Source organism: Thermobia domestica, chromosome 15, assembly GCF_964235325.1.
Source record: "Thermobia domestica chromosome 15, izTheDome1.hap1.1, whole genome shotgun sequence".
NCBI classification, from domain to species: domain Eukaryota; kingdom Metazoa; phylum Arthropoda; class Insecta; order Zygentoma; family Lepismatidae; genus Thermobia; species Thermobia domestica.
The window spans coordinates 101,808,171-101,822,320 of NC_137468.1; the positions used below are offsets into that span (position 1 = coordinate 101,808,171).

The following is a 14,150-nucleotide window of genomic DNA, read 5'->3' on the forward strand; positions in this document are numbered from 1 at the left end:
TCCAAATCTTAAAGAAATCTTCCGAAATGGTCGTGATCAAGTGATTATGTTTATAAAGATTTCTTGGTAGCAACGAAGAGTACAAACTACCTACCAAAGACCAGGCTATGATACTCTCACAGAAATATGTACAACGGCTGGAAGAGGATTTTCAATCAATAATTTACTACTGGTAGATACTATTGCAGAAAAGCTACAGAATGGGAGAAGCAGAAGGCGCTAAAAAAAATTGCACATTGATGGTTTATATGAAAAAGTGCCGAAAGATGCTATCAAGAATATTTGTAATAACAGAATAAAGAAGCCAGCATACCCCCCCCCCCCAAAAAAAAAAAAGGTGAACTTCGTTCCACAGTCTGAAACTATGGTAAACATCCGAAATATGCGAATTCAATACTTAAACTTGAGGTAGTACGTCTATAACTAGTTGAATAGAGGAATAAAATCAAAGATAGAACCTGTTTCGCGGATGCTGAATACATATCAAAAACCATTACTTACTATCTCTTTCTGTTTTTGCAATATGGACATTAATTTCAATCACTCCTGGTTTTGGTAGACTGTTGTGGGCGGTGGTAATATATTCTCTTGAGATGCTGAGTGGATTGCGAGAAAACCCTTCTCGTTATCAATTACCGTTTTGGTTTCATGGAGACCAACGTTGAAATCAGCAACAGTTGGTTTCTGTTACTTCCAGTTTGTGCAAAAACAACAGTTTTACGACATCTTTCTCCATTTTATCTCTATAGAAATTAGTATTGAAACCGGAAATATCAGTAAATTTCAAACATTTTCAGTTTCCGTAGAGTATTGTGGATGGCAATAACATGTTATTTCGAGGCGCTGCATCGATTGCAAGAAACCGCTTCTCACTATTCGTTTCCATTTTTATTCTATGACAATAAACGTTGAACCGGGAATGGTTAATTTAACCACTTCCGGTTTGAATAGAGGGTTACGAAAGATTTGAGACTTATTCTTGGGACACTGAATTTGTTGAAAAAATAGCTTAATTATATGTTTACTGCTTTTGCTCTATAGAAATCACTATTGAAACCTGTATAATAGTGAATTTGAACCACTTTCGGCTTTGGTAGAGTGTTGAGGATAGTGATGATACTTCCTTGAGACGCTGAATCGTTTATATATATGAAAAAAATCTCGCTATCTGTTCCTGTTTTCGTTCTATGTCGATAAACACTGAAACCGGAGAACCACTTCCGGTTTGAATAGAGAGTTAATGGAAGAGATGAAATCCAGTCTTGGGACGATTAATTGATTACAAAAATCCATTTCTCGATGTTTCTTACCGTTTTTGCCTTGATGCCTGTCGACAGACGGACAGACGGACATAACCGTTCTATAAGACTTCCGACACTTATGCATAGCTAGTTTGGAAGTCTGAAAATGCTGAGAAGAGAAAATTGTATACAGAATGAAAGGATTTGGAGTGACAGAGAATGCATCTGAAGAGAAATGATAATTAAGAAATGCTTGCCATAATATGAAAGTAAATATAAAAAATAAGGCAGTTTCCTAACCACATCATAGCTTCTATCTGAAAATTTTTCTTTTCTTTTTTTTTTTTTTTAATTTTAACGTCAATTTGAGAAGGAACCGAAACAACTGTAGTGAAAACTGAAAGAAATATTTAGTATTGAGTATTTCTGGATTTTGTCATTTTTACGTTTTGTGAAAAAATGTTTATGATTGTACGTATATTATATTATGCTTTTTTAACTGCTGACAAGAACAAAGAAAATGTTTAGTTACCTGATCCTTTAGTAGAGCACTGCCATTATACAGTTTTAGGTGAAAATACTTATGAAAAGTTAGAAAATGTAAAGCAGTAATATAAATTAATATAACTTTTATGGTAAAGGGGAAGATTATTGGGAAGTGAAATAATGTTGATATTAATTTGGCCTGACGTGATTTGAAAATTGAACATGCTCAAATGGAAAATTTATAGTAGAAGTGATATTATTGTAAATAAATAAATTAATAAATAATAATATAAAATTCGTAATGGTTAAGTTTCGGAAGAAGGTTTTGAAAGATGCTTACAAATCGAATTTTATGTAGAGAATAAGTCATTATTGGTAGAATTATTGTATTTGTGCATTATTTTGATATAAATTTCTGAGCAACAGATAAGTCTAGATTGGTATTGTAGTTACATTATTATTTGGATCACAAAGTATGTTAGTAATACTCGGCTGCAAATTTTAAAACAGTCTTATTTAATAATACTTATCAATTACATAAAAAGTATAGGAGAATATACTAGATATAATTAAACCTTAACTTTCAAAGAATAAATTTCCTGTATTAAAGCTTATCGTTGGAAGTTGGTTAAGGTTAATTATACTATTAAATAAAGCTTTTTCTTTAAACTTTCGATTGAGGATTGTTAATAGGGTTTGTCTATTCAAATAATATTTTAACTGTAACACCAAGTTAGGCCTATCTATTTGCTCTTACATCAAAACAATCGCTTTACGTTCCCTAATGCAGAACAAAATATGAATTTGAAATGCATGAAATTGAAGACTATTATTTAGAATAGTGAAGTTCTATAGTTGTGAAGAATGCCCTAGGACAATTTTATGTAAATGAAGATTCCGTATTTAATTGGATGCCAATACGAATTATAATGTATTGCTTTCTTAAAATACAGTTGCATATTATACTAAATCATATACTGAGGTATTATTATAAGAATATTTTGGTTTGAATTTAATTTTGAATTTCTTCGTCCTGGTAACAAAGACCTCAAACGTATTTCCTGCTACTTGATTATTTACATTTGTATAAAGAGGTTACATGTTCAACGTGGATTCACTGTCAAATATATATTTTTCGAAGTTTTGAAATAGACATATAATGGTTTGTATTGTTTATATATCTTCTAATTCTGTTTTCCGTGTTACTCTTTATTGTGCCTAACATATCTTTTTTTATAGAAATACTTATATATGACGACACAAATTCCATCTGACAATTCAGATTCAGTGAAATAATCATTGTAATAAGTTAGAGAATTTTGGATATTTTTACGAAGAGTAAAGTAAGATGAGAAGCCATTAGAAATTTAACGTCTCTTATCAACACTGAGGATATATGAAATATGAACCTACAATTTAACATGGACAAATCATGTGAGTTTTCACTTGGAAATAAGATGAAACTGGATCGGTATCTCAAAATATTTCTTTTAGTTGCTATAAGATACCAGGATGGAGAAATGAGAATCCAAATCTTGTTGTTAACTAAGATTTTGATTATTAACATATCATTTGTAAAACCTTCCTACGTCCGAAAGCCATTTTTGCAATATCTAAATCACTAACATTGTTTTGACAACTTTAATAGAAACTTAATTTCTATTTTTAAATTTTTAAGCTCCTTAAAATGAAAATCCAAATTTTAAGTTTATTATGAAAAGAATACATAAAAAACTTTTGATGTTCATATTGTACATCTAATGAAACTTTCCTTACATAGGTCATTAAGAGCACAAGGAAACTAAGTGTAATTATCGAAGCTATGAGAAAAGGATACAAAAATTTGAACGTTTAAGAACATGGAAAACTTTACACTATTTTTCACATTGTAAGAGTTATTTAAAATATTTAGAAATACATTTTTTAAGTTCTGAAAGGAACTTCAGATACAGACCTTCAAGTTGAAATATGTCCAATTACCAAAAGGACTTCATTCCCTTGTACACTCAGGGCGCCATATCTTAGTGATTAACTTAAGTTTATGAATGATAAAAAGAAAACAAACAAAAAACACTTATTCATCAGAAAAGTTATTGTATTGTTAATTCAATTTAGAAATCAAAACCCAACTTTAACTTCCTATCATATTTTTACAAGAATAGAATGCCATCTAGTGTATTTGAAATGTCTTGTGTATTTTAATGTGTGGAATTCATAGTATTGATAGTTCAGAACAATATTGGCTGATAAGGAGACTAGTAAATTTCTCTATAGCGAGGATCATCAATCTTTACCACCATACAAGTTTAGTCAAGATCAGATGGGTTTTATCGATCGTGATTTAGTGATAGAAATAAGGTTAACATTTCAAAAGTTCAAGAATAGAATAATACCAAATTAACAATGTTAAGAAGGAAAAAAAATAGAATTCTGGAATAGATGAATGTTCAGCATCTTTCATGTTAGCTTGATATTTTATAGAGCTGGGATAAAACAATGGCAACAATGTTTTCCAAGAGTGGGCAGTTGTTATTTTATAAAAGAACAAGAATTCTCTAAGACGGACTTAAACTCAGATATACGCGTACTAAATTGTTTTCAGTGGTTTGATACTAATATTTACCCTGGGTACGACGTTGAGCTGGAACTATTATACGTACTTTTATACGATTTATTTATACTATTGGTGTGTCTTTGACTTCGCAAAAACAACGGAGTAAGCTGAACTCGTTTCATGCTCGAATTTCTATTATTTTTGATTCTTATAACGGGTAAATTATGCAAGTAATCTATTGAAAATCTATTTTTACTAGATATATAAAAAGTTTTTTTTTTTTTTTTTTTTTTTTGTAGTTAACTTATCTAACTTATTCTTAAAAAAAAGCTCATCGTAAATCCTACTCTGCTAAAACAATTACATAACTCAATATCATGACTAACCTTCAGTTTTACATCAATATTTTCAATACTTCTTGCAAGAAAAGGAACACAGCCTGCATCAACCACAACTTGAGCTAACTCCGCAGTGTGCTTACATACGTCATTAATACTCGAAGCAGCAACCTGTTTCAGGCATAGTTCTGGCTCTTGTAAACAAAGGCATAACAGAGGAACACCTCCTGGAAAAGATAAAAAGCTGTCTATTAATTCTATTTAAAAGTATTTTAATGTTATTAGTTATTATTATAATTAAGAACTGTACAAGCAAAATGTGTGGCATTTTGATTAAAGGTCACTTTAATATATAGAACTGTGTTTACAAATAACGTAATTTGATATATTTCTATTTGAATTTTCCTTTTGAAAATTATTGATGATTCCAAAATAAAACTTTATGTTGTAGTCTAAGTGTAAATGTCAACTTCTTAATTTCACAGTGAATTTCCAGTTGAATAGTACTTTTATATATGTTAAAATTTTCTTTGTTTCTTTTCTTTACAGAAGTAAAAATATTTGTAGAATCAAAAAATACTTGAAAACTTTACGAATCTTAGATTATTAGGATATTCGTGTATATGCAGTCCAGTGAAGTAGAGCAACAACCTAAGTTTGAAAAATTGCATTATCAGTGGCGGCTCTATAATGTAGTGTCAAAGTTACGTGTCTTTCCAATTAATATGAAGACTAGTATCTTAAATATTTTCGAAACAAATATTTATTCCCGTATACAAATGAGGAAAGCAGAATAAAAATTGTAGTTATTTTAATTGAAGTTTGCAACCCTGATTGATGTCTATGAGAGATATGGCACATAGCGTAAGTCACAATGGTTGATGTTACCTTGTGTTCACGTGTTGTGGTTTGTGTTCTAGCGTATGCTGCTGTCACAGAACAAATCTTTAAACGTCTGGCCTACAATGTAATCATATGTTTTTCGGAACAGAAACTTTTCTTCTCCTACCCACTTGATGCAGATAGAAAAGATGGAAATATGACGAAGTCTCAATCTAAGCTCTGTCACTCGCTGCATGGAAGGAGGGAGAGACTCGAAAGAGGAATTTTTGTTCTACTACTCACGGGAGAAAGAATAAGTCATATTGTTTCAAGGGGAAAAGAGCGTTCTGCAGTAAATTTACAAAGGATTGTGTTTGCTTTACACCGCTTACACATAAACTATTGTGAAGGGAAAAATACTTTTCTAATGCACTTTAAGATTTCGAAATTTAACGCCTAATGTGGGTGTAACTTTTCCTTTTCTCTCTCTCTCTCTCTTTTTTTTTTTTTTTTTTTTTTTTTTCTTCGAAGTATTCAAAGGAACGAATGAACATTCTTGAAGCAAATTTTAAACTGATTTAGTCTGAAATGTAACTTTGAAAGCGTGAATGCGAAACCACCAATAAATAAATAATTGTAAAACACCAACCAGTAAATAGGAAAATGTATTAAAAAAAAAAAACACTACACACAAATTTCGATTGTTTTTTTCTAGCCTGAAAGACATAATTATCATGGATCTGGGTCAGTTGTCAGGTAAGGTACGTTTAAGGTGGCGAACATCAAGTGGGACGTAATTTCGTTTCTCAGTAGACTTGCAGAACTGCATTCTCGCTGATATGTACTGTGTGAACTGTATTTTCGTGTTTCTCATAGATACGTGGTTAGTAAGCGCGTCTTCAGCATGGAATCTTGGGGTTCAATTTCCGGTGCTATGGAAACGCGTGTAATTCAGATTCTATGTTAAACAGTACGTCTACATTTAAGTCCTGAAAATGAGTAGTCGAATGAATTAGCCATTTGCTTTAGAAAGATCAAAATCGAACACATACTTGAATTTCAACATATTATCATACTTGAATTTCATGCAAGTATTATCATTTCCCTATTTTACAAGTTAATTTAAATGTTGTAAATTTTCGAGAAATGAAGCTAGTTAACTTTTCACCATTACTTATGAGTACGTAGATTTCATAACAAGTTTTTACAGAGTCAATTAAGAAATTCAGATTGAAGAAATAGGTTGAGCAGCCTTGGCAACATCAAATGCTTTCCATTTCTTGAATACCTTGAATTCTTTCTAGTGTTGAGTAAAGTATGTAAATTTAAATTCAATAATTTACTGGACAGTAATGTAAGACATATACTGGATATATGATTATGTAATTCATTGTTATTTTTCCCATAATACTTGTGTCTCAAATCAGAATATAAAGAATGCCATCAAAGTGAAAAGTCACTAGAAATCTCAAAGGAGGGGAAGAGAGGAAAAGCCAGTTTCGCACGCATTACTGATGTGACTTCCGTCTTTCAGAACTACGGAGCAGCTACTGTGCATCATAAAGTAAAGAAATAGCAAGAGAAGCTGATTCTATATACGGATGTATTTGTTTTCTTGCAAGAGTTGCCACCCTATTAGATAGATGGTGTCAATATCATGTAAGCTACTTAACCTGTAAGAAGCCATAAAAAGGTTGGTGGCTACTACATGCCGCAAAAACCAGAATGCGTGGAATATTTTTGTAAAATGAAGTAATGATACTATCTACTGGGTAATGATACTATCTACTGGATCTATCTAGTAAAAGAATTGCTCTAGTGAACCACAGCAAGTTGCATAAAACAGAAAGTGGTTAATCAAGTATGTCCAGAGATCCATAATAGAATTGTCGCAGATAAAGAAGCTAGACCTCTAAATGTAAGTCTTAGCTAACATTCTTTCAAGATTCCTTCTTCCTACATCTTACTGACACTTCTCTTCAGCATGAAGATAGCATTACTGATGCATCTGAAACTATGTTAGTAAATTATATATAAAAGCAATACACTAGTAGACTTACCTGCATCGACTACAGCCTGAGCTAAATTGCTGTCATGTTTTGCTACATATCCTAAAGCCCATGCCGCAGCCTCCTTCACTCCTGTATCGAAATCTTCTAAGCAAAACACCATAGCATTGACACCCCCTGCTTCTACAACAATATTTGCTAATGCAGATGAATGCTTACTGATTGCTCTTAGGACATATAAAGCTGCTTTCTTGTAGAATTTCTGAAAAAAAGCGATAACAAATCTTTGAGCAAAATATGACCAAGAAAAGTAACATCTGACTGTCTAACATATTACTCAACGGTAGGCAAAAATTAACAAAATAAATAAAGAAAAAAAAAGTACTTTAAAGTGAGACTCATCAAGCCATTCTGCTCTGATGTTCGAAGTTGATATTATTCTGTTTTCTTTAGTCAGAATATGTCTTTACAGCGTAGTTTACAATCTGATGAAAACATTAGAAGAGGAAATCCGTAGCTGTAGAATTGATTTATACAAAACTATTTCATATAATGGCAAAATAAGCATTCAGAAGTGAAATCAGATAATTCCTTCTTCTATTCTGTTTAAATGAAACTTGACGTTAAGACAATGTTGTATGCTCTATTGGCAAGTATTGAGTTACGCTCGGGTAAAAGGCTTCCCTCTTGCAACTCAGAATTGTTCTAGGTGAAACGGAATACATATCGAGTACATATATTTTTTCGTTGAATTTCCCCTTTTTTCCTCATTATCACTTGATCAATTATTATATCATCACTTATTTTTATTAGCTTCCAGCGTTTGCATACATATATGCAGCTTATAGTTTCTCTCCAGGTGCATACATATATGTGTGTTTTACTTTATTTCCCGGTAACTACTGGTCAGATTTAAACCAAATTTAGTGGCAAGTAGGCCATCGCCTAAGAAATGAATGAGTCATTCTGATGCTCCGTCCCCAGCACTTACAAAAATTTCAAAAAATATTGACTGCTAAAGTAAACTAAAATGAAAAAAGTAAATTACAGCTTCCATCGAGCGAGAAAAAGAGACTAGTTGTAACAAATGAAAAATACTTTCTGTGATAGTAGTTTGGGTTCTTTTTTCGCTAGCACGCTAAATGGAAGCAGTAGTAATATATATATACTAGTCATTAGAACTATCTCGATCTGTCTTGCTTGCAAAGTACAACTTTCTCGTTGATTTTCAAAATTTCTTCAGTTTTATATAGCAGGCAGGCAGCTTTTATTATTCAGCTTCTTCAGTTAAAAACTCGTGATAAAAAAAACTGTAAAAACTGTACCTAATTTAATTCATTTGTTTACTGGAGAAGTTGTTAGTAGCTTAATTATGTTTGAAATGGAACTGTGGCTTAAAACGAGCTCCGTAAAATGGGAAACTAGTTATCAATCAGTCATCGTTCGTCAAAAGGGGATAACGCAAGCTTTAACCTCACTTTGGAAAAAGATTGTGCATATTCCTTGTGCTTGTGTTGGGAATATGCTGCACATCATCCTATTTCATATTCTATAATTTGTAATGAAGAGATACTAATATATATATATATATATATATATATATATATATATATATATATATATATATATATATATATATTTGGTCTAGGAATTAATTCGTGCGGTTGGTACGCACACATTGAAGCTGTAGTACAAACACAAAATACATAAATACCTTAAGAAAAATATTGTCCATCGCTAGCCACCACTTTCGCCCATCTGTCAGGCAATGTACGGATTCCGTGGCGAAAGAAGTCCTCATCCTTGGAAGCGATCCAGTCAGAGACCCATGTTTCGATATCTTCTGAAGAAGTAAACCGCTGTCCAATCAAATCGTTGTTCATGCAATCGAACAAGTAGTAGTCCGAAGGAGCAACGTCTGGTGAATACGGCGGGTGGGGTAAAACTTCCCATCCGACATTTTCTAAATAGGTTTTGACCGGTTTTGCGACATGTGGGCGAGCGTTATCATGTTGAACAATAAGTTTATCATGTCTGTTCTCCCATTCTGGTCGTGTTCTGGCCAGAGCTTGCTTCAAACGCATTAATTGTCGTCGATAACGTTCTCCATTCATAGTTTCACCCGGTTGCAGCAGCTCATAGTACACCACACCTTTCATATCCCACCATATGCACAGCATAACCTTTGCACAGTGAATATCTCGTTTTGGTTGTGATGGACCTGGTTCACCTGGTTTCACCCAGGCCTTTTTTCGTTTAGGGTTCTCGTAATGGATCCACTTCTCATCACCCGTAATAATTCGATGCAGAAACCCCTTTCTGCTCTGTCGTTGAAGCAGCAATTCGCAAATGGTTTTTCGTCTTTCAACGTCTCTGTCTTTCAATTCATGTGGAACCCAATGTGACATCTTTTGAATCATTCCCATGGCTTTCAAGCGTTTGAAGACTGTTGTTTGATCAACGCCTAATGCTGCTGCAAGTTGTTCCTGCGTTTGACACGAATCCTGCTCGAGCAATGCTGTCAATTCTTCGTCTTGAAATTTTTTTGGCTGTCCAGCTCGCTCTTGGTCTGCCAAGCCGAAATCACCACTTCTAAACCGTGCAAACCACTTCTGACACGTTCGCTCAGCTAGAGCATGGTCACCATACACTTCCACCAAAATACGATGACTTTCAGTCGCACTTTTCTGCATGTTAAAGTAATGCAGCAGGACACCCCGCAAAAACACTTTATCAGGCACAAATTGCGCCATGTTCACTTAACTACAAACTGGTGCTGTTGACGCTTTAATCCACTGCCCTATACTACGAACGATACGCGATGACAGGAGTTTGCAACACATGTGTGGATACACGGAACTGTGGGACGCTCCGTTCGTTGCGCCATCTCTTGTCCACCCGCACGAATTAATTCCTAGACCAAATATATATATATATATATATATATATATATATATATATATATATATATATAGAGAGAGAGAGAGAGAGAGAGAGAGAGGTAGATAGATTTAGAAAACGAAAGTATTGCAAGTCATATTTGGACATGGGATTCACTAAGAGTTTTCTGATGGATGTCCACAGTGCGTGATGTGTAACCAAGTTTTGACCATAGCTCTATGTTCCCTACCAAGCTTAGAAGGATTGCGAAACTCATTCTAACCTCGCAAATAAAATAGAAAGCTATTTCAAAAGAAAACATGATGAATGTCATTCAGATTAGGCAAAATTTGTATCTCATGTGAAGACAAACAACAAGAAAGCACTGAAAGCATTGTAATGGTTAATCATGATCTTGCTCTTGCTGATAGCCTTGCTGAAATTCTCATAAAACCACTATTACTGAAAGTAATGAAGTTCATGATGGACGAAAAACTGCGAACTTCATCTCCAGTGTACCCTTACCGAATAACGCTGTCCGTAATCGAATCCAAGATCTATCCAAGATACTCGAATTTCCCATATCAAACGAAATTTTCTGTAACTTAATTAATCCACGGATGTTGCCGTGTTATCTGTGTTAATGCGTTTGTTTGGTACGAAATTTTCTCAGGTTTTTCTGATAAATATATTCTTTTCTGGAAGCCTCTATCAGCATCCTCTACAAGTGGTAGCGAAACTTTTCCCCCTGCTTAACGCCTTCTTCAGTAAAAACTCGATACTGTGGGGCAATTGCATTCATGTATGTAAAGATGGTGCAAAGGTCATGGTAGTCATATTGCTGGCGTTGTTACAAGAATCAAGAAAGTTTCAAAAACTTCACAAGTAGTCTTTGTTTATTGCACGGACACACCCTCGCAACGAAAAAAATCGCAGCGATATTAAAGGAGATACTAGACAAAGCTATCAAAACTATCAACTTTATCATAATTATCAACTTTAGTTAAGAGAGTTTAAGTTAAGATATGACCTTTGGAGGGTAGGCTACTCAAAATACTGTGTGAAGATATGTGAAGTATACATGAGTTACTGTTATTACACAGAAGTAGGATGGTTGTCACGAGGTTAATAATTGTTTTATTCACTTGTACTTCGAACAGAATCTTTTTTCACTTTTGAATGACAAAATCAATATCCTAGTAGATTATTTGAATGATGGGGAATGGTTGTGTACATCCATACAAGGAAAAGGAAAGACAATATTCGGTTCTAATGACAAAATTGTTGCGCTAAATTGAAAGATAGCATTCTACACAGAAACCGTCAACAATAAGAATCTGACATGTTTCACATTGATTTCAAACCTTTCAGATGAAAATAACAGAACGGATGTATCATTGCCAGCAATAATAAAAGAACACCTTTTTACTTTAGCAATTTGCTTCAAAATTGAATTCATAATTCTTAAGATACACTTCGGAATCGATTTGGAAAAATTCTGAGTGAATTGTAAGCCCACTTTCAGTGACATAAAAATCAGCAGTCCTCACTGCAGCAGAATTTGAAGTCCATATAGACATGGTTTTGGAGAGTCACTGTGAGTCACCATTTAAAAACAACTCCCCAAATTTTGGGCTCAGTTAGAGAAGGTTTTTTTGATGTTGAATACAAAAGCTAAATTGCTCTTACTACTACTTTTGATACTAGATACCTCTGTGAAACGATCTTTTCGGGGTACACAGTTACAAAAACTAAATATCGAACTCATTTGGAAGTAGAAAACACTATGCATCTTCAATTGATATTTGTAATGCCAATTGTGTGTAGATATTCACAACCTTTATCACAAGAAGCAAGCACATTGTTCACATTAACTTAGGGTGTATATGCAACGTTGTAGCATTTTTTAAATATCTCAACAAACTAGTTTTTATAGTTCTATCATTTTATTAGATGTCAGTAATAAATAACATTGTATCCAGTTCTCCTATACTATTGCTTTTACTAAATAAATTAATTGAAATGCATTCTATTTTATTCATGGATATTTAATTTATAATAGATCTTATATATATATATATATATATATATATATATATATATATATATATATATATATATATATATATATTATTTAGAACATAAATAAAACTTAACACTCTTGGGGTTCCATAAAAAACTTTTACTTCAGACAGGGCTCCACGTCTGAAAAACTTTGGGACCGCTGGTCTAAGGAGTAAAGGTGGGTATATTGATAGCTGAGCTAGGCCACGGACAGAGTAGTGTCTCTAGGCGTTCATCTAGTCGAGACACCAAGAAGTTTTGGTAATTTCTGACTCAGGACCCAGAGTTTCTGGTCCAGGGGACTTAAGACCATTCCGTCAAAATATTGGCAATGTGTACATTAGTCCACATGTTTCAGGGATGGAAATGATCATTTATTAAGTTTTGTGAAATAGCAAAATTAAAAATTTGGTATGATTGTATAGAACTAGAGTACGTAGCTCTCTAAGTTTGGGTGGTAAATTTCATTCCCTTCTATGGGTTAAAAATAATAATAATAATAATAATAATAATTCGTAAAATAATTAAGTACTGAAAGCTTTCACCGAATTTATCTTCTTTGATGAGGGATTATTACGTTATACGGATACGTAGAGGAGTCTATTCTCTTCATAAGACATGGGTACATTGACGCTCCCCACTTAAATTTTGGGAAGGGGTCATTGGACCTTCCTTAAATTTGGGACGTGTCAAAAAACCTGGAAAACATTCTCTAGGACTTGAATATGTACTTCTACAAATTTGGTTGGTCCTGCTTGTCCCTTCTGTGAAAAAAAAAGCCAAAATTGAGCTTTCTGAAGTGATTAACCAAGTTTGGCTGATTTAAACAATATTTTGAAAATTGTTTTAAACAAAAAAAAAAAAAAAAAAAAAATGAATAAATTTAAAAGCAAAATACCAAAATCATGTGAAATTTACGGTGAAATTTCCTCGTATCTCAAATTCTCTGTAAGATCTTTCCTCGTAATTCACAAATTCAGGAAACATCAATGTAAATACTTTATTAAAATCAAAAGTATTTCTTGCATATGTGTGCGTATGAATGGTTGAGAGCCAGAATTAACTCAAATTATCATATCTTTAAATACTTATTTTATTAATATGCAATTTGAATTAGGTTATTGTATTCCTGACTCATTGAGATAACCTGTACTAAATTAGATCTTCTGTACTCTGTAATCTTTTGAAATTCTTAATTTATTTTAATAATGTGTATAACTCTGTGCAGTGATTTGACTTGTGCAGTTCTGTATCGTTTTGTCCTTCTGAAGTGATTCTTAAAATATGTACAAGCATGCAAGATCAGTACAACGTATTTCTATCAGGTTCTCCGTGGATAAGCCGGAAGACTCGTCTCCTTTGTAATCATGAGGTCCCACCCTCGAGTGCATTCAAATCATTTCACTCGAGTGCAAACCCAGTAATGGTTTGAATCCCACTTTAAGCTTAAGGTTATCAGATTTTTCAGAGGTAAAAAGAAAGATCTTGCGATATTTAGTTTCAATTCAAAACAATTTCAACAAAAAAATATTACATTAATCCAGGGTTTCTCAACCTGGGGGCCGCGAAGGTAAGCGGAAAAGATAAATATAATTTGTAACGTGCCTCGCTGGACGCCGTTATGGGCCGCTGGATTTAAGTTCCAGGACAACTATATAAAGAATTTGAGGGGTTAGAGTTGTTAGACTTATATTTTCTTTCAAAAGAAATTAACTGGTATTTCATCAGATCTATAGCTAAAGATATGGAATCTGAA

The 14,150-nt window shown here is 33.3% G+C and overlaps 1 protein-coding gene across 2 annotated transcripts in view; it reads right to left on the bottom strand.

Moving 5' to 3' along the window:
- LOC145671166 (sperm-associated antigen 6-like) overlaps positions 1-14,150 on the bottom strand; it is a 51,704-nt gene that overhangs the window by 13,088 nt on the left and 24,466 nt on the right. For both annotated transcript variants that reach the window (XM_081740003.1, XM_081740004.1), the window contains exons 3-4: positions 7,502-7,712; positions 4,668-4,846 (exon numbers count right to left, since the gene is read on the bottom strand). In XM_081740003.1, coding sequence (XP_081596129.1) covers positions 4,668-4,846; positions 7,502-7,712 — 390 coding nt within the window. The remainder of the gene's footprint in view (positions 1-4,667; positions 4,847-7,501; positions 7,713-14,150) is intronic.